The sequence below is a fragment of the Danio aesculapii genome, chromosome 4 (assembly GCF_903798145.1).
Source record: "Danio aesculapii chromosome 4, fDanAes4.1, whole genome shotgun sequence".
Classification (NCBI taxonomy): domain Eukaryota; kingdom Metazoa; phylum Chordata; class Actinopteri; order Cypriniformes; family Danionidae; genus Danio; species Danio aesculapii.
This window is the reverse complement of record NC_079438.1, coordinates 51,123,304-51,145,054: the sequence shown is the minus strand read 5'-3', so window position 1 is coordinate 51,145,054 and position 21,751 is coordinate 51,123,304. Positions and strand designations below refer to the sequence as shown.

Here is a 21,751-nt window from a genome sequence, read left to right as displayed (position 1 = left end):
TCCTTTCCGGTTCTTTTATAAATGTTTGTGATTGCTCGCTGTCGCACTCTCAACAGTACTGAAAAATCCTCCCACCGGGAAAATGATATCTATTTTAAGGGAGGTCACTTTGGTTGTGTCTTATTTTACACTTTTAGCTGAGGTCATTTGAGATCTGAATGAACTACTATTGAGTTTGTGCAAACTTTTTATGCTAATTAATATTTATAATTGTATTTATTAGATTCTTTGTTGTTGTTGTTCAGAATAGTTTATCCTTCAGTTTAAAATATTTGTAATTTTAGGCAACATTTATAGTTTTTCTTATAGTTTGATTATTTTTTCTTTTTATGGTTCATGCCTTGGCTGGGTCAGTTGGTATTTCTGTGTGGAGTTTGCATGTTTGTCCCGTGTTGGTGTGGGTTTCCTCCGGGTGCTCTGGTTTCCCCCACAGTCCAAAGACATGCACTATAGGTGAATTGAACAAGCTAAATTGGCCGTAGTGTATGTGAGAGAATGCAAGAGTGAATGGGTGTTTCCCAGTGCTGGGTTATGGATGGAAGGACATCTGCTGTGTAAAACATATAATGGATAAGTTGGTGGTTCATTCCGCTGGGGCGATGCTTAATTAATAAAGGGACTAAGTCGAAAAAATAAATAAATGAAGAATTTGAGTCTTTATTCATATTTAAAATTAACTTTAATAATCCGATTTCTGTTTACATTGTAACTTTATTTTTTCATTCGATAAGTATTACTTTATTATTAGATTTTGTTTAGAATATTTGTAGTTAATTTTTGGTATATTTTGTTACTTTTTATTTTCATTTTGAATTATCTACGTTTTGGGGCGATACAGGAGCTCAGTGGTTAGCACTGTTGCCTGACAGCAAGAAGGTCGCTGGTTTGAGTTCCGGCTGGGTCAGTTGACATTTCTGTGTGGAGTTTGCATGTTCTCATCGTGTTCACGTAGGTTTTGTCCGGGTGCTCCAGTTTCCCCCACATTCCAAAGACATGTGCTATAGGTGAATTTAATAAACTAAATTGGCCGTAGTGTATGAGTGTGAATGAGTGTGTATGGGTGTTTCCCAATACTGGGTTGCGCCTGGAAAGGCATCCGCTGTGTAAAACATTTGCTGGATAAGTTGGCGGTTCATTCCGCTGTGGTGACCCCTAATTAATAAAAGAACTAAGCTGAAGGAAAATGAATGAATAAAAGAATTCATTTTTTATGAATTAAAAAATGCTTTTATTAGTATTAGCAAAAACTATTTTTAATATTTTTCTAAGAAAAATTTTATTTTATTTTATTTTATTTTATTTTATTTGCTATTATTTGTTATATTAAAATTTTCATTTTGAAATATTTACATTTTAGTATTTAAATGATTTTGGTTGGTTCCCAAGGCAAATTTTCACATTAGTTTTTTTCTAAATTTTTAATCAATTATTTTAGACAAGTTTCATTGAAATGTTTTTTTACAAAAAAGGTTTGATATATTAATACCTTTCACCATAAACAGATCATTTTAATGTTCATATATTGTAGGTATTTATTCTTATGTGCATTATACTTTTTTTGTTTTAGATTTTTCATTTGATTGAGGTAATTTCTAGTCATTCTATTTCCGTTTTCATTCATTCATTCATTTTCGTTTCGGCTTAGTCCCTTTATTAATCCGGTGTTGCCACAGCAGAATGAACCACCAACTTATCCAGCTTATGTTGAACACAGCAGATGCACCCAGTACTGGGAAACATCCATACACACTAATTCACACACACACACACACACACACACACGCACACACACACACACACACACACACACACACACACACGCACACACGCACACACGCACACACTCATACACTACGGTCAATTTAGTTTATTCAATTCACCTATAGCACCTATAAACTCCACACAGAAATGCCAACTTACCCAGCTAGTACTCACAGCAGCGTCTTCTTGTTTTGCTAACCACGTTGTATCTTATCTTTATTTAATTCACAGTTCTAATAATCTGTTTCAGCGCTCACAGATATTTCAGGAAATATTGCATTGTTTATATCCGATTCCGATGATCTTTCTAGAACTTTTCCATCTAACATTTCACTTTTGGCTTCATTTCCTGACCTAAACTCCTCACCCTGAAAAACTCCTCAATCAGTGTCTTTCTCCTTAACATCCCAAGACAGCGCAGTGACATTGCGAACACATTTTTCATCCCATTTCCATCCAAAAAGAGAAGCCACAAATGGTAAGAAAACGACCTCTCGTTGAATCTCAGTCAATTATTGGTGTTTCACAGACTATAATATACAGCTGCAAGTCATTCTGATCTGCGCTTTTGTTCTTTAGCTCATCACCTAATTGCTTTTTGCTCATCGCGGATTAAAAAAAAAACTGGGCAAATTCCACCCGAAAACCCCACCCGAGCCCGGACGGTCCCTACGGTACAGCATGTGGCTTTGATTTGTGGCTTCCCTGAGGTGTCTCCTTCTATCATCTGTGTGGTTTTGGCACCAAAAGCATTACCGTAATGAGATATTGACCGAGCAAAAAGGATTACTGTCGCTTTAAATCAAACCAAAGTGATTGCGGTCTGCCTGTGAGAGGAAAGTGCAAGCTAAATACGGTTAAAATAAGATAGAAGAGCAAGACTTTTTTTCTTCTGCATGCTGTGATCTGTACCCCCGTCGCCCTCCTCGAGTCCTGACTTTCTGTAATTGCTGACCTCGGTTGCAGAAAAAAAAAAATCCTGCCGATTGGACAGATGCATTTGGTTATCGATGTCGTCTCTCATCGCAGGAATTTGTGGCGCAGGAGTCCAGATGAAAACCATGAAAACGACGTCTCGAATGGTGCGCATGAGAGCTCGTGCCGAGTGATTGACTGTTGATTCCTTGTGTTGGAAGGGATTTTTTTGGAAGAGATTGAAAATGATTGTAATTAGATTTGGAAGATTTAAGTCGAGGCTCAGTTTTATGTGCAAACCAAATGTATGTCATTTGTGGCTAATTGTATCTAAAGTGAATGCATGGGGGGAAAGAACAGAATGTTATGTTAATGTGGATAGTGTAATAGTACAAGAATATAGTAATAGTATAAAGTTATTAAAATACTAGAATAAAGCTAAAAGCTAAATTATTGACTTCACATAAACATAAGATATAATAATAATAATAATAATAATTATTATTATTATTATTATTATTATTATCTATATTGTTATAACATGTATTATAATTTTTCTATATAATATTAAAATTTATACAAAATATATAATTCTATTTTTTAAATTAGTATCATTACCATCATTAGTAGTAGTAGTAGTAGTAATTAATTACCATTTATAAGATTAATTATTTATTTTATTTTATTATTTTATAAAATACATATATTATGTTTAGATATATAATAACTATTAATACATATAGAACATTTTTATTTTTATTATTAATAATAATAATAAAGATAATAATTAATATTTTTATTTATTTATTTATTATTACCATTAGTAGTAGTAGTATGCCTGCATGCTTAAAAATTTATTACTATTAATAATATTTTTTTTTATTTCATTATTTTATAAAATACATATATTATGTTTAGATATATAATAACGATTAATGCATATAGAATATTAATAATAATAATAATTATTATTATTATTGTTGTTATATAATTTGTTGTTATTGTTATTATTATTATTATTATTATTTATTAAAAAAAAATATTATTAGTGTTGTTGTTGTTATTTATTCATTTATTTATTTATTTTTACTATTACCAGTAGTAGTAGTAGTAGTAGTATGCCAGCATGCTTAATAATTAATATCTATTAATGAAATGAATTATTAATTTTATTTTATAAAATACACATATTGTCTTTTAGATATTAACTATTAAGACATACAGAATATTACAAAAAACAAGCAAACAGATCAATAAATACCTTGAACAAAAGTTAGTTTTAATTTGTAAACTGCATACAAATATTTACATTATTATTAGTATTATTGTTATAACTAATTTTTTCACCTGAATATTTTTAATTTTAGATTAGACTGAAACAATTCTGTATTAATTACACATCTCTCAAATAGAATGCAAACGGACAAAAATCAGAATTGTCTGCATTATCTGCCTGTGTATTGTACATTAAATATACAGTATTCAATGTCTGGGTCAAAAGTAAAACTACTTCATCTAAAACGAATACAAAACTTCATATAAAACTACTTCATCAAAATCATAAAATTATTAAACAACACTCATTATTGTCTTGAAAATTTTGATAAAAAAAATAATTGATTCGTTTTAAATGGTCACTATTGTAGATTTTTACTTCAACTTTAGGTTTTCACTGATACAATTAACAAAAGTCCTGCTTCTGAAGGTTTGTTTCAGATTAGAATGAAGCAGTTCTGTGTTAATTACACATCCCTCATATATAATACGCATTTACATAGCTTTAAATATAAAAGCGCTAAGGTTCAGTTTACTACGAAGTGCATTAAAAAGCATCCTAAGAAAGGAAGTGACCTCAATTTTGAGAAAAAAAAGTCTCCCAAAGGCATAAATGTAAAATCTAAATCAGCCACGGTCAGTTTTGCATGCTGGCATCTTATGTAAACAGCCAAAATACAGATTTTTCTTTCTCTCTCTCAGAATTGTCTGCAGCAGGGCGACAGATACATCTGTGTACCTTCACATTCACAAAGCAGGAATTTTGCGGTGCGGCTTTCCACATGAAAAACGCCGGCTGTGATCATCCGCGTCTGGGATTGTGTGCATCAGGCCTCTGTCTTCATATTGAAGGCTGATGCTTTTTAGCTAGAAGGCAGTTTCTCAGCATGGAGGCCATTACCACTGTAGAGCTCCATTTGTATGAATGGCAGTTAGTGTGTGTATTCGTGTGTATTTTGTGTACGTCAGAGCGCATGTTTGTAGAGGTCTGCACTAAGTGCCTCGGGCCTGCCAAACGAGTCAGGACTTTTTGTAGCGGATTTTTGAAATGCGGGGGGAAAATGAAATGTGAATGTTCCTTGAAATGGAGCGGCGTAATGAACTCAAGACCGTTCCCATATTCAGCAGCGCTCTGGCGTTTCTCCACGTATCCCACAATGCCTATTCATTTGAGTCCCTAACCATTGCGTTCTTTCACTCTCTAGCACACATTCAATCTCGCTTTTTTTGCGCTGTCCGTCGTTTTCTCCTCTGTTTTTCCAATTTCTCCACATGCAATCAGTCGCAGGCCTTCATGATAACTAAGGCTTTGACCTCCGAATTCAGCTTGAAGTGGTGTGATTTCTCAGTTGTGGATCTGAGTCATCACAGATGCAGACTGTAGATGAGTCACGTCCTTCAGATGGACGGCTCGGGTTGCCCTCATTTAAACCGCAGTCCAAGAATTCACAATGTTTATACCTCACGTGCTGTGAACGGACTGCAACTTGCTTTCTCAGAGCAACCTGCTGCTACACTTGTTTGGTTAATTTGATTCAGATTTTTGATTCAGAACTCCCCTTTCCAAATTGTATATGTTTTTAAGAAATGTAAAGATTGTCAAATTTCAAAACATAATATAAAAACATAATGATTTGACTTCAGTTTTGTGAAAATATACTGCATAAAAGAGTAAAAAAAAACAATATGTAGGCAGATAAAAATGCAATTCCCCTCTCGTCCAGTAGGTGGTTATATCATTCATTCATTCATTTTCTTTTCGGCTTAGTCCCTTATTAATCCTGGGTCGCCACAGCGGAATGAACCACCAACTTATCCAGCACATGTTTTATGCAGCGGATGCCCTTCCAGCTGCAATCCATCTCTGGGAAACATCCATACACACTCATTCACACTCATACACTATGGACAATTTAGGCAACCCAATTCACCTGTACAACATGTCTTTGGATTTGTGGGGGAAACCGGAGCACCCGGAGGAAACCCACGCGAACGCAGGGAGAACATGCAATCTCCACACAGAAATGCCAACTGACTGAGCTGAGGCTCGTACCAGCACTACCTACTGCGTCGCCTTAGATGGTTATATACTGTGAGGAAATAATGTGTTGCTCTGAGATAATCTAAAGACAAAATACCAAAACCCTTCGTTCCACAGTTGGGTTAGTTTGTTTTATCTTGCAATCACTGAATTTGATTCTAATTTTTACAAGCAAATTCAGATTTCCAAAATGTAATATTATTTTTGTTTTGTATTTTTTTTTTATAAAAGATTCTCAAATTTAAAAATATAAAAGGACGTAGTTATTTGACTACAGCTTTGTGAAAACATGCTGCATAAAAAAAACAAAAACAAAAAAAAACCATATAGGCTGAATAAAAATGCAATATCACTCTTGGCCAGTAGGTGGTACTTATAGATTGAGAATTAATACAGTTGAAGTCAGAATTATTAGCCCGCCTGTTTATTTTTTTCCTCAATTTCTGTTTAACGGAGAGAAGCTTTTTTTCAACACATTTCTAAACATAATAGTTTTAATAACTCATTTTTTAATTACTGATTTATTTCATCTTTGCCATGATGATAGTAAATAATATTTGACTACATATTTTTCAAGACACTTCTATACAGCTTAAAGTGACATTTAAAGGCTTAACTAGGTTAATTAAGTTAACTAGGCAAGTTACGGTAATTAGGCAAGTTATTGTGTAACGATGGTTTGTTCTGTACACTATCGAAAAAATATAAAGCTAAAGGGGCTAATAATTTTGACCTTAAAATGGTTCATAAAAAATGTAAAACTGCTTTTATTCTAGCTGAAATAAACCAAATTTCTCCAGAAGAAAAAAATATTATCAGACATACTGTGAAAATTTCCTTGCTCTGTTAAACATCATTTAGGAAATATATATATATAAAAAAAAAAAAAATAAAAAAAAAATCAAAGGGCTAATAATTCTGGCATTAACTGAATGTGTTGCACAGGGATATTCTAAAGAAAATATGCCAAAAACCATCATTCCACAGTTCTGAGATTTCTCACGCTGGGTTTTTCAAACATTAAATATACCGTAGTCAGCATTTGAAGTCTATCAAAGCCATTCATCAAGTCCTAAAACTAATGAACAACACCCATTCTTGTCTTAGGATAATTTTGATTAAGAATTTTATACATTTTAGATGATTACTTCAACTTTAGTTTTTTGTTGCCCATTTGTTTCTGAAGTTTTTGTTTTTATTTGAAACTAAAATCTCCAAGTGACTGCCTAAACATGAGCTATAATGACAACTGCCCAAACGCAAAAGCAAATAATAATAATGATTATATTATCTTTAGTTTGTCATCAGCTTGTTGCATGTTTTAAAAGATTTTTTTTTCTTCTCAGGACTCTTTGCGGCTGAAAGACGATCGCATCGAGGAGCTGGAGGAGGCTTTGCGTGAGAGCGTTCAGATCACTGCTGAGAGAGAAATGGTGCTGGCACAAGAGGAATCCGCTCGTGCAAACGCTGAGAAACAGGTGAGAGATGCCACTGCAAGCACCGATGACGTTTTAGGGCCATTAATGTGCAATTACTATCTTGTGTAAACCTCTCAGTCATTTACATCTGTAATGTCTTTTAGGATGCTGCATATTGCCATAATAGTTTTAGATTGAGATTATTTTTTACTGAATATCTCATGCATCGTTCTTCAAGTAAAGAGAAGAGTCACTTATTCAGTAGTTGAGATTTTTATTACTTTTATTTTATAAATTATAATGTAATGTAATATAATATAACATAATATAATATTTATTTTTTCTATTTTAATATTTATTATTTATTCAAAAAAAATTTTCTTCTTAATTAAAACCTTTGCAGCAGCAGTGGCAGTATTGAGTCTTTTGCTATTATCATCTATATCAGGGGTTCTCAACCTTTTTTACTGTGGGGCCCACTTTTTTCTTCGATCAAGTTTTGAAGGCCCACCTGTCAGACATTTTTTCTAAAATGTTTGTATGAAATGCACATTTAAACCTTTATTTATTAACAAATAAACATATATTGTTGTGCCTTCTATTATCAGCATTTTGTAAAAAAATAAAGATTTACTATAACTATAATACTTACTCTAATACTTATAATACTTACTGTAATATTTATTAATATTTAATTAATTAATATTAATAATTTATATTATTATATAATAATATTTACTTTTAATTGCTAAATATATATATATATATATATATATATATATATATATATATATATATATATATATATATACATATACACCGTTGAAGTCAGATTTATTAGCCCTTTGAATTTTTTTTTTCTTTTTTTAAATATTTCCCAAATGATGTTTAACAGTGCAAAGAAATTTTCACAGTATGTCTGAAAATATTTTTTCTTCTAGAGAAAGTCTTATTTGTTTTATTTTGGCTAGAATAAAAGCAGCTTTTAATTTTTTAAAAACCATTTTAGGGACAAAATTATTAGCCCCTTTAAGCATTTTTTTTTTAAAACTCACTCCATTAAACAGAAATTGGGAAAAAAAATAAACAGGGGGGCTAATAATTCTGACTTCAACTGTATATATAATATGTATATATTGGGAGATTGTAAAAGACCGGCTTCTGCATTAAACTGGATTGACTGAATATCTACTATTAAATATCTACTATTTACAAATATACAGACAAATGTATAAAACTGTAAAACACCCTAATTCTGTAGAAACACGTCGATCTGGTGGCGGTTGAGTTTGCAGCTGGATATTATTGGGAGATTGCTGACAGGAACAGTAAACAGTTCTGCCTGAGCGCATCTGAAGCTCATATGCAAGTTCTCCTGTATGGAGAACCTCGCTAGATTCTCCTGTATGGGAGCGCGTCAGTTTTAAAACACTCACTGGACATTAATTTGGACAACTATGTGGATATATTAAATAGTTTGCACAAAAAGAGACTTTCACTTTACGCATAGTTTGTAAGTGAACAGACGTATGTGTTCTAGTTGCAGACATGATCATGAGGTTGTTTTTGTGCCGAGTTTGAGGTAATCAATCAGAGAACAGAAGAAAGTCCATTACTTCAATCATTTTACTATAGCATGTTAACAATGAAATCCAAAAATTATAGTATGATTTTATAGTATTATACTGAGAGTTGAGAATCCCTGACCTATATCCAGATAACTTTTTATGTATAATAAATCCTCATGTTTTACCTGATAACCTTATCTAACCTTATTTCTAAAGCGCAGTCATGCACTGAAACCGAATGAGTGCACCACTTCATTGCAATGCTATTCGAACCCTACAGCCATCTTTCCATTGTGGAAATGTTCACTTCCTCTTCCTCCCAATCAAACATCCTCCCCAGTGTTTACACTGAGCTGTATATCCACATCCACACAAGGCTAGCATCTCTCAGGCTGAGCTGTAATGCTTTTGCTTGGCGAACAGTAATCGGCCCCACTAAAAAGCCTCCCTCACAAGGCTCAGGAGCCAGTCAAAAGCCAGCCTGTCACCGCATATCACTACACCAGCATGCAGAGCCGTGCCAACCATCCAGATCCATACCAGCCGTGCCAGTGGCTAACATTCATGTGGCACGCATGGGTTACGTGTTTGTGTCTGCAGTCAGTCTTCATTTGGAACATAAATAAGCTTTGCGTGGCATGCTAACTTTGGTTCAATTCAGTTCAGCCACATAGAATGTGAATGTGAGAAGCATCTCGTGTGTAGACGACAAATGTTGACCTTTCTTTCTTGGCAGTTGTAAAAAAAAAAAAGTTGAATTTTTGAGGTGGACGAATGAACTATGTGACCCAGGACTATAAAAGCATTCATAAGGGTCTATTGTTGGGAGTTTAGATTTATACGCCACATGAAATTTGATTAACTAAGCTTTCTATCGATACATTGTCAGGATTTTAGCTATGATACAACTATTTGAACAGTGGTGGAAAGAGTACTGAAAAATCATACTTAAGTAAAAGTACCATTACTTGCCCAAAATATAGTGCAAGTATTGTAAATGTATCTGTTGGAAATATTACTCAAAATATGAGTAAAAAGAAGACCTTTCCAAAGTACTCAAGAGTAGTGAGTATTACACTGTCAAAAGTCGGTGTTTACATGCAGTTTGTGCAGGGATGTGTAAATGTAACATTCTGTAGTGCATTTAGGGATCTTCCTATATTCATTCGTTCCTTCCAATTTTCCTTCCAATGTTTGATTGTTCGTTCCTTCCTTCATTCATTTGTTCCTTTCTTCCTTCCTCCTTTCATTCAGTCATTCATTTATTCATTCGTTCGTTGGTTCAAATTTTTGTTCCTTCCTTCATTAGGTCCTTTGTTCATTCATTCATTCGTTCCTTCCTTCCCTTCTTCCTTCCTTCCTTTCTTAGCTTGTTCAGTCCTTTCTTGAATCCTTCCTTCATTTATTTGGTCCTTCTTTCAATCCTCCCTTCATTCGTTTGATCATTCATTCATTCCTTCATTCGTTCTTTCAGATTTTTCTTCCTGCCTTTATTAGGTCCTTTGTTCATTTATTCATTTGTTCATTCATTCCTTTCTTCCTTTCTTTCTTAGTTTGTTCAATGCTTTCTTGAATCCTTCCTTCATTTATTTGGTCCTTCCTTCATTCCTCCCTTCATTCGTTCGCTCATTCATTCATTCAAATTTTTGTTCCTTCTTTCGTTAGGTCCTTTGTTCATTTATTCATTTGTTCGTTCATTCCTTCCTACCTTCCTTTCTTAGTTTGTTCAGTCCTTTCTTGAATCCTTCCTTCATTTATTTGGTCATTCCTTCATTGGATCATTTGTTCATTCATTAGTTCATGTATTCGTTTGTTCGTTCGTTCATTTAGTCGTTCGTTCGTTCGTTCGTTCGTTCATTCCTTCCTTCCTTGGCTTGTTCAGTCCATCTTTGAATCCTTCATTCATTCATTTGGTCCTTCATTTCTTCATTAGTTCCGTCCTTCCTTTGTTCAGTTCTTCCTTCCATTCCTTGTTCGGTCCTTCCTTCGTTTGACCCTTCCTTTCATTCTTCATTCGTTCCATTTAGTTATTGTTTAAGGCTGTTCAGTGATTTTAGTCATCATACAGTTGACATCCTTAATTTTCTCATCAGTGACATGCAGTCTTTTAAAAGTCTCTGGGTAACTGCATGTAAAGATTTTGGACATCTTAATGGACACTTTTATGCTGATACTGCACTAAAAATGTACTCAAGGAAAGGTAAAAGAACACATTTTTAAAACTTAGTAAGTTACAATTTCTGAGAAACAACTGTAATATGAGTATTTGTGATTTGTTACTTTATACCACTTTATTTCATTGTCTGAAATCTGAAATATTCTGAGATATTGACAAAATCACATTTAAATTTGTCCAAATAAAGTGCTTAGCAATAAATATTTCTGATAAATACTAATAAAATAAAAAGAAATTTTCCAAATGTCTTCATGGAACATGATCTTTATTTAATATTCTAAAGATTGTTTTTGGCATAAAAGATAAATCTATTATTTTGACACCCATATATAATTTTGCAGCATAAGGATTTTTAACATAATAGGTTTTCTGGTCCAGGGTCACACACTGTAGCTGGACAAATAAAACCACTTAAAGGGATAGTTCACTAAACAATGTTTTTAATGAAACCTGAGAGGTTTTTCACTCTCCATTTGAAAGTACAAAACTTATAAGATCCAAACAGCAGATATAATCCAAGATATGTTAATAGATATGTTTGCTTTATAATATAATAGGCTTTTATCCCTTAATAAGACTTCATTCTCTTCATAAGTTTGATACAAAGTGTTTTAAAGATAAGCCAAAGTCTTATGGGTTTGTATTGATTTGATGATGAGTACTTTCATTTTCATATTTGAGTAAGCTATCCCATGTTTTTCGAGCAATCATGATTCTAAATGATGACTGAATGTGAGAATGTGAACATGGAAATGAATTGAATTGACTAATAAATAAACTGGCAGTGATTTGATGTTTTTTTTTTGTTTTAGAGATTCTGGAAGTCTGTTTTCAGATAACTCTAGCCCAGTTGACCCCGTTTTTAGCCATCAGTGCAGATAAACTGCCAGTAAATTGGTATTTTAGGATCCAGAGGTGCTTGGATCCTGTTTCCAGGTCATTCCGGTCCAATTTATCCCAATTTTAAGGCACCAAGTCCGATTGCACCACAGTCCAGCTGTCTGTGCAGCCCCGGGGATTGCATCAAACACCTGTAACTCTCTCTGAATGAGTCCTCCGTGAACTGGACGGTTCAGCACAAGCAGCTACTCAGGCTTTGAACCCAGAGCAGCTGCCAAAACCTTGCTTTCCCTTGTACCTGAAAATCCCTGAACTTTCCCCACTCCATTCTCACTCTCTGTCCATCTTACTTGGCTCTTCCTGACTTTCTGCTTCATTTTTAAACCCTTAATGGTTTGTTCTACCTTCTGTGGATCCTGGCTCTCTGCCGTTTCTTCCCTCCGTTTTGATTTCCTAGAGATTTCACATGGATGGCTGAGCGTTGTCCCAGTGCGCGCTGCAGTCTCAGGAACGTATCTTGGCCTAGAGTTTCTTCACCGTCGGGTGGACCTCCGCTTCAATCCCCGGAGGTTAATTAGAGCCAGGGACTACAGCAAGAGCCAACGCTGCTGCTAAGCCTGGCCGTCCCCTTCATTTGGGCTCAGAAGGAAAAGGAAATGGGGACAGTACAAGTGCCACCCTCTGGAGCCAGTCTCCATGCTCATTACCGACATCCTAGCCACATCAAGTCTCACTGCATGCACTCCGGATATCAGCCGTCAGGGGTTTTTCCCCACCCTGGCACCTGTTATATAAGAAAGAACTCCGGGTTACATATTTTGGAAGTTATAAGCTATACAATTGGGGAGAAAAAGTAAAAAAAGATGGCGTCTTGCCTTGCTGGCAATTGGCAGACATGTTTTTTAAATGCGTAATTTGTGGTCCTGCATTAAACCATGCAAAATCTAATTAGCTTCGCACACGGACACATTTCTACGCACTCACACAGAGCGTCTCCTGTGCTATTTAATTACCATTCCAGCATTGCTTCACCACACCCTCTGTTGTGCCAATCATATGCAGGCGTTTTGTCTATAGCTCTGTGTTTAATTTCCTCCAATAGCTGTTCGCCTCATTGTTCGCATTGTGCAGAGCACATGTTGGGCCGAGCGCAGTGCCTGTACAAATTGCTGTCAGTATGTTGGTCTTAAATGTATGGGGACGGGGGTGACTGCTCTTTGTTACACTGACATGAAAGCGAACCTCTGGCCAAAAACGAGGCAGTTCTTTACCGTCAAGCCATGTGCGTCTGTTGAGCTTACTTTTAAAGCTCTCTGTGTATGTGCTTGTTTAATTTGAGCACATGGGAGAGCTATAAGTTGTTTGCTAAGTTCGTGCAGGTAATATGAATCCAAACATGTGTTCCTCTGAGTACCAGAAGAAGTCTGAAAGATTTCTCAAAATTACATAGGTCGTTGTGAACGTCTTGTGCTAGAATGCTGGCATTCTTTAGCATTGTGCTATTATAACTAAGGGTGTGTCCAGGGCTGGACTGGGACAAAAAAAAAATGACCCTGGCATTTTGGCACAGAGCGGCCCACTACATACAATAAAAATGCTACTCAATTTATTTTTATAATATTTTATATTATATTATATTATATTATATTATATTATATTATATTATATTATATTATATTATATTATATTATATTATATTATAATTATAATCCACACTGGATGTCCATCTTGTGTGTGCCTGTGTATTTTGAGGAAGCCTATATTAAATAATGAACATAACAAAAACTTCCTGCGGATGCACACAGTTAATGTTGATTAGCAAACTAAAGATAAATAAAGAAGCAATGGGTCAGAGAGCCTTAACATTTTTTTTTAACTCAACAATGAAACATCAAAGCTTAAAGCTTAAAGATTGTATATAGTCAATCAAATGAACTGAAACGATAAAAAAATGCAACAAATATTTGTTTTGGCCTGAACTACAAAACTAAATGTAAAAAAAAAATTGTATTAGTTTATTTAAGTTGCACACTAGTTTTATCATGAATAAATATCATTATAACCATATTGTATTAATATTAGTGTAGCTATATAGGCCTACATCATGCTGAAGATCAAAAACAATGTCATGATACTACAGGCGATTGTCTTCTGACCGTGTGCATCTTAAAAGACATGAATGACACTCCTTATAGAGCTTGAGAAGCATACAGTTCTTTAGGATCTATGTAATTTGTAAAATAAAGAGTTGCAGATTAAGGAAACAGCGTATGAGGAAGTTGCTGCGGGCCTTGGTGCAGATGAAAAGTAAAAATAAAAGGTGTATTTATATAAACAGATAGGTAACAAGATGGAATAGACAGGGATAGATTGATCTGTGCAACAGCTGCCGATGCACTGCGCACTGCAGGCGTAAAAGGCAAGCGCCTGCGCGCTGCTTCTGCTCTCCATATGAGAGTATGTGGCATGAAATAGGTGTGACTCTCGACTATTTTGACAAATACACATCGACATTGCACGCTCACACAGAGCCCAAAATGGGACTTTGTGATTGGGTCAGCTCAATGTCAATAACGAAAAGAACCAATGGGCTGCAGATTATGTAGCGTCACACTCGTAAGAATTTGTACGAATTAGCTACTAAACTCACAATACGTGAAATAGTTGTGTTTTCTCATGAGATCAGGCTGGGTGTGTTCACATTATGCATGTTTAGTTTGATTAAAATGGACTCTAATGCTATTTTTCTATTATCAGACTTTCTGTTATTTGACTTAGTGTGAGTGCTTGCATCCTGAACCTTGGTGAAACCTGAAGGAGATAAACAAAAGATAGACATTAAAAATAAGCAATTATCGGCCGATACCGATGTGAAAGTTAATATATTGTGTGCCACTAGTATTTTACATGCCTAATTCTTTAAATAAATATACACACCTTTTCAAATCATTAAGTTTTACAAAGGACAGTGTGAACTCTAAGTGAACCAGGGGGCAAAACGTATTTTGGTCTGGGTCAGAAGAACACTTTAAAGTCATACACCCACAATATGACATCAACATTGGACATTACTATCATAATGTCATCAAAAACTTGCGTCATGATTTCCCAGAGAAGAACGAAAGACAACAAATTAAATCAGAATTATTGCTTTGTGTTTTTGTAGTGAATTACTCCTTCAAGATTTCCCCCTCTCATATTTTACACTCCATCTTCCTGTCAGAGTTGATATTTTAGCAGCGTGGGCCGCTGTATCAGAGGGACCCGGGTGTCAAAACAGTGTTTTCTCAGTCGGCTCAAAGTGCTTGTTTAGCAGATGAGCCTGTCTTATTTTAGCTGATGCTTTCATGAGCGTTAGCATCCTGCCAAACCCCTGTTACAGAAACTGCTTTAATGAGTCGTGCGCTAGTAAGGGCAAATGTGGTCGCTGAGAGTAAAAAAGGGGGACGTTTTCTTCCTACACAGTGCTCTGGGTTGTGCAGTGACACCAGTCACTCAGTTCTAGCGTGGGATTTACTGCTGGGATGTACGAAAGCGACCAGCCGCTCATGCGGGGCCAGTGAAAACGTTTGCCCAAGACCACATGAAAACACGCGTCCAGTCTCCAGACATGATTCAGCAGCAAAATGACATACTTCATAACCTTCCCTTGAGGCAGTGGACCAAAGAAAGCCTCAATCTCTCCGCTCGTGTTGACTGGGGATGATGGGATGTCTCGAAACCGCCCTTCATTTTCACCACAAACTTTTCCCCCCAATCCTGTATGGATCTCTTTTCCGCTTCGAACCCGTCACATGGCTACCATCTCTTCCTCTGCTTCCAATTTTCAGTTTGCGTGGTTTGTTTCAAGCTGTTGTTCTGTTTTGTCTCTGTTTCCGCTTTTTCTATAATCCCTCTTTTTTTGTCTCTATTTCTTCTCCATCGCTCACTGCCTGTGCGAAGCGCTCTCATGACCTAATGCATGACTCCGGCCACGCTGGCTTAAAGTGGCTCAAGGTATGGCACGATTAATGTTTTCTCATTCTGTTACCGGGAATGATTTTGTGCTTTTCATCACTTTAGCTGCATCTCGGTGACCTTTTTTCTCTCGTTTGGATGGGGGTGTTCAACAAATGTGGCTTTTGGTCCCGATCCAACCCAAACTTTTCCAAATAGGAAGCTTAACCACTGACAGAGTGCAATTTATTGACTGTTCCCTGAAGATGAGCTCTATCAGATCATTATTTTATGTGGAAGACCTCTCTTATGCATTCTCTTTCCATTATATTGGGAAGTCATGCTCATTTGCGTCTGTCTATCAGGATAAGTTATGTTTTGATTTAATTTTTATGTAGTGCGTCCAACACAATTCTGTTTCTGAAATGGGAGAAGTTGAGTTTCCCCATTGCATGTAACTCTAACTGTGTGTTATATAAACATGCGGTCAGTAGTTATACTGGTAGTTAAGGTCTAGTTCACCCTGAAATCAATGCGCTGTCATCATCGGTTCATTCGCTTTTTGTTTTGAATCCATTTGAGTGCTTTTATTCTAGGACTGGCCAATACAATAACTATGATTATAATGATATACATTTCCCTCGATAAAATGATCGAACATGTTCGATAAATGTTTCATGTAATGTTTATAATTCAAAGCAGAACTAAACGGCTCTGAGGTAACATCACATTCAGATCACTTTGTAAAATCGGAGACTCACTCTGAATGGATCATTTGAATCACTGAATCACTTAGTTGAGGCTCACTCTGAATGGATCATTTGAATCAGTGAGTTATTTACTGGAGACTCACTCTGAATGGATCGTTTGAATCAGTGAGTTATTTACTGGAGACTCACTCTGATTGGATCACTTGAATCGGTGTATCATTTACTGGAGAGTCACTCTGAATAGATCATTTGAATCAGTGAGTCATTTACTGGAGAGTCACTCTGATTGGATCATTTAAATCAGTGTATCTTTTACTGGAGACTCACTCTGAATGAGTCATTTGAATCAGTGTATCATTTACTGGAGACTCACTCTGAACATATCATTAGAATTAGTGAGTCATTTACTGGAGACTCACTCTGATTGGATCATTTAGATCAGTGTATCTTTTACTTAAGACTCACTCAGAATGAGTCTTTTGAATCAGTGTATCATTTACTGGAGACTCACTCTGAACATATCATTTGAATCAGTATATCATTTACTGGAGACTCACTCTGAATGGATCACTTGAATCAGTGAATTACTTACTGGAGACTCACTCTGGATCATTTGAATCAGTGTATCACTTACTGGAGACTCACTCTGGATCATTTGAATCAGTGAATCACTTACTGGAGACCCACTTTGAATGAATCATTTGAATCAGTGTATCACTTACTGGAGACTCACTCTGGATCATTTGAAACAGCGAATCACTTACTGGAGAGTCACTCTGGATCATTTGAATCAGTGAATTACTTACTGGAGAATCACTCTGGATCATTTGAAACAGTGAATCACTTACTGGAGACTCACTCTGGATAATTTGAAACAGTGAATCACTTACTTACAATAGGCCACTGCCTAAGCTGGTGTATTGTCATACAGCGATCTGATTGGCTGACGCTTCCATCGGCGCTTGAATAGTTGAGTAAGTCTCAACGTCTGCTGCGAGCAATGCCTCTGAAGCAGCGCTGCTGGATCCACAATGCAGTTTGGCAATGCCTGACGTCACCGATTCAAAGTGAATGGGAAGCGTTGAAGCTGACGCCTTGTGTGAATGGGGTGTTATGCTTATGGAAGTAGTCTTAAGCAGTGTTTCCCAACCTTGTTCGAAAAGGCACACCAACAATGCATATTTTGGATGTTTCCCTTATCTGAACCATTCATTTTAAGTTTTCTAGTCTCTTCTAATGTTCTGACGATTTTATTTCGGTGTGTTTGAATAGTAAGAGGTTGAAAAATGTGTACTGTTGGTGTGCCTTCAGGAACAGGGATGGGAAACATTGGTCTATAGGACTTGTGGTGTAGAATGCTGGAGTCATACAGACGGATAGATTTGTGTGAGGAAAAATACCAAAATGTGAGTCTTTTTCAGTAGAATGAGTTGAAATATTAGACGTATGCTCTTAATACGCAACTGAACCAATCAAGACATTGTCAAAACCTTGAGCAGTCAGTTCTGACTCCATACTGCAGGGGGCAGCGTGACGGCAGAGCCACAGCAGACCCTGCAGACTCCTAGCAATCCAGGCCAAAAAACAGACATGGAAATTAGTCAAAGAATAAATAGCTCTTACAGCTGCCGCTGCTCTTTGTCAAGCTTGTATCCGAGCCACGGTCAGAAATGGGGCTGGAGTTTTATGATAAAACTTTAGAGGGAAATAAAACTCCCCTCCTCTGCTAATATTCCCGACCAGCTGAGATCCAGACACAAAGCTCGGCACCCAAAACACAGCGAGATCCAACGACCAGCTTGTTGAAATTGGCTTCACGCTCACCGTTGAGGACGAGGCTGCTCTTTTGGCAGCCGGGTGGGAGAGAGTAGGAAGAGACGGATGAGGAGAAGAGGAGAGAGAGCAGGAGAAAAACAGCACGCCGCTGCATTAAGCACTTTTTATTAGTGTTATGTTTCTGCGCCGAGCATCTGGGCTTGTCTGGAGATCTCTCACAGGAGGTGATTAGAAGCTTCTGAGCCGAATAGAAGGCCCTGATCTGGTGCCCGCCGCGATCTCAGCACCTCACACGGCACATCAATAACACACCAATACCAACTCTTAGTATTACCACTTACAACAACAGCACCATGGTATTCCCAAGTTTTCACTACATGAGTTGATGTTAAAAGTGTTTTATATTTGGTCAAGTTTTTATTTTTATTTTTTTTATTTATTTAGGTTTTAAATGAATACTACTTGATCAATATACCTAGGGTGCCAACTATAAATAATACTGTTAATTGCTGGTCAACTTTTTTTGGTATCGTTAATTTGTTTAATACATGCTTCAGTGAATCAAAATTATGTATTGATGTAAATTACAACTAATTTATTAATACACCTTGTGCCCTTAAAATAATAAGGTCTATTTGACATTTCTGTCAAAATGTAGTTATTTACATATTCATATTAAATGATAACTTATTTAAATTATGTACTGTTATTTATAAGTTTGTTTACATTTTAAGACTTTTTATTTAAAAAACAAAAATGGTTTTATCTACAAAGTCGAACTCTAGCTTGACTCTATAAGATTCTTTTTGTGAGCCAATCAGCATTTCGAATGCTCGCATGAGGACCAGTCAGGATCAGCTTTCTTTGTCATTTCGCCAGATTGCTCTATTGACTACGGGAATGACTAGAAAGAAACCCAAAATCAGAGTCGACTAAATAATGCCTCACCATGCATAATTGAGAAGAAACCTGAAAAAAATTTGTGTAAATGTGATGATTTAGAAGCATTTTTTGACATTGAGATGAAATGTTAAATTTGACATTGTTGAAAACTAAACTGTTATTAAAAAAGTGTAAGATATTAAATGTGAAATATTTTAATTTGTATATATGTAGTCAGTGAAACATTATTCAGTCTTTATTAAACTCATTTGCTCATTGTCTAATTTATTTTTAAGTCTTTAAATTTGATATTAAGCCTTGAAGGGCAAATACTTCATTTAATTCATGAGACATTTAGTACAATAAATAAAATTCAATAGTTCATATGAAGCATAAAATTCAATAAATGTTCTGGATAAAATATTTAGCACAGCCTTGTTTGCTTAATTTGAACAAGAAAAAATAGTCAACCTAAAACATTAAATAAAAGTTGTAAAAAGCAAAAATGTAAGTTCCTCAAGCATCTACATATTGTTGCAACACCAATTTAATTTTTTCATTGTATTTCTTGATAACTAATGCTTCAATGAATGATTTGCCAGATAGAACCTTAGGTGGAAAATGACTGTTTAGAATTAGAAGGTTCTATCTGCATTTGCCCTGTTTTTATTACCTCACTTTGCTAATGTTATAGAAATTTGGTCATTTACATTTAGAGTACATTTAGGGTCTCTATTGTGTTAATGTATGAAAGAGAACTGTTATACACATATTGTTTGCTATATGGAATGCCAAACTGGAGCACCTAGAGGAAACGCAAACGCACACGAACACGGGGAGAACATGCAAACTCCACACAGAAATGCCAACTGGCCCAGCTGGGGCTCAAACCAGCAACCATCTTGCTGTGAGGCAGTGCTAACCACTGCACCACCATGCCGCCCTGAAAGCATATTAGTATATTAAATAACATAAAATAAAATTTAAAAAATGTGTGTATATATTCTATATACACACATCACATCTTTGTTATCTTTTTCACCTCTGAGGAGTTCGTGTCCCTGAAGTCCACAGTATCCTGCTTCAATCTTCAGGCATGTGTTCCAGCCTCTCTGACCCTGCTTCACTCTTTCTTTTCCTCTTCTTTTTATCACTCTTCTCTTTGATCACTGACAGATCCTCTTCCTATCCCCAAGGCCTGTTTCTGACACCGGTTTCGAGCAGTTTGGCCTTAAATTAAACAAGAAAAGGAGAAAATCACTGTTATCAATTCCATAGACGGTACGTCACAACTGATGTGAGCAATTACTCTTGAGTCGTAAAAACACTTGCAGAGGCTGAAGCCGGACTGTGAAGGGTTTGCATCTCCAACCCTTTGATCTGTGCTCCTCCTGCCTTACTGGTTCACGTTCCCAGTGTGAGGCAGGAAGTGGTGTTATCATCACCCAGTGAAGTGCTCAATTTTTCACACCCGAGGTGTCATAATTCACTGCAGTGTTTTTTTTTACGACTTGACTAACATCTGAGGTTAGTTTGTACTCCCCTGAGAAAACAAGCGCTGCATGCCACCTTGCTCTTTCACACACACACACCATTCCTCCATCAGAGAAGGCAACACCATAAGCAAGTTTTTGCTGAAAGCTGTGTTTGCATTTTTTTTTAATCTCTGTTTTGCTTTCAGAGAATTTTCAGCTTTCTCTAATGATGGACATGGAATAAATTTATGATTTAAATGAATTTATGACACTTATGATTACTCTAAATTGTTCTGGTTCCTTAATTTCATCAATAATTATTTTGCTACTTTTAAAAAAGCACCTTAATTGGTCCATAACATTACTAATCCAGAGTTTTGTGTAAGCTATGGTCTGTGAATCCCCAAGGGTTGCAAGTAAAACTCTTTTTAAAATAATTGGAATATCTTTTTCTCCTATTTTTAATAACACTATGCAGATCAATTTGGAGTTTTTAATTTAAAATGTGTATTTTATATTGTAAAATTGCTAACATCACGGTTAATAAACAACCTAACAAACCATTGCCTTCTTTCATCTCCACAATATTGCACAGATTATACCCTTTCTCTCATGACCTGATGCGGAGAGGCGTATCCATGCCTTTATCACAACAAGTCTTGATTTCTTAATTCACTTTTTTGGGGTTTGCCGGCAGCTAGCTCTCTGCAACGCTCACTTGAGAGTCACCCACTGAAGCTAAGCAGAGCTGAGCTTGATCAGTACCTGGATGGGAGACCACATGGGAAAGCTAAGTTGCTGCCGGAAGTGGTGTTATTGAGAACAGCAGGGGGCGATCAACCGGCAATCTGTGTGGGTCCTAATGCCCCAGTATATTGATGGGGACTCTATATTCCTCACTGAGCGCCGTCTTTCAGATGAAACGTTAAACCGAGGTCTGACTCTCTGTGGTTGTTAAAAATCCCAGAATGTCCTTCG

The 21,751-nt window shown here is 36.1% G+C and overlaps 1 protein-coding gene across 4 annotated transcripts in view; it reads left to right on the top strand.

The window, feature by feature from the left end:
- The window catches only part of erc1b (ELKS/RAB6-interacting/CAST family member 1b), a 321,625-nt gene that overhangs the window by 145,704 nt on the left and 154,170 nt on the right, over window positions 1–21,751 (top strand). For all 4 annotated transcript variants that reach the window (XM_056456008.1, XM_056456007.1, XM_056456006.1 and 1 more), the window contains one exon: window positions 7,339–7,470. In XM_056456008.1, coding sequence (XP_056311983.1) covers window positions 7,339–7,470 — 132 coding nt within the window. The remainder of the gene's footprint in view (window positions 1–7,338; window positions 7,471–21,751) is intronic.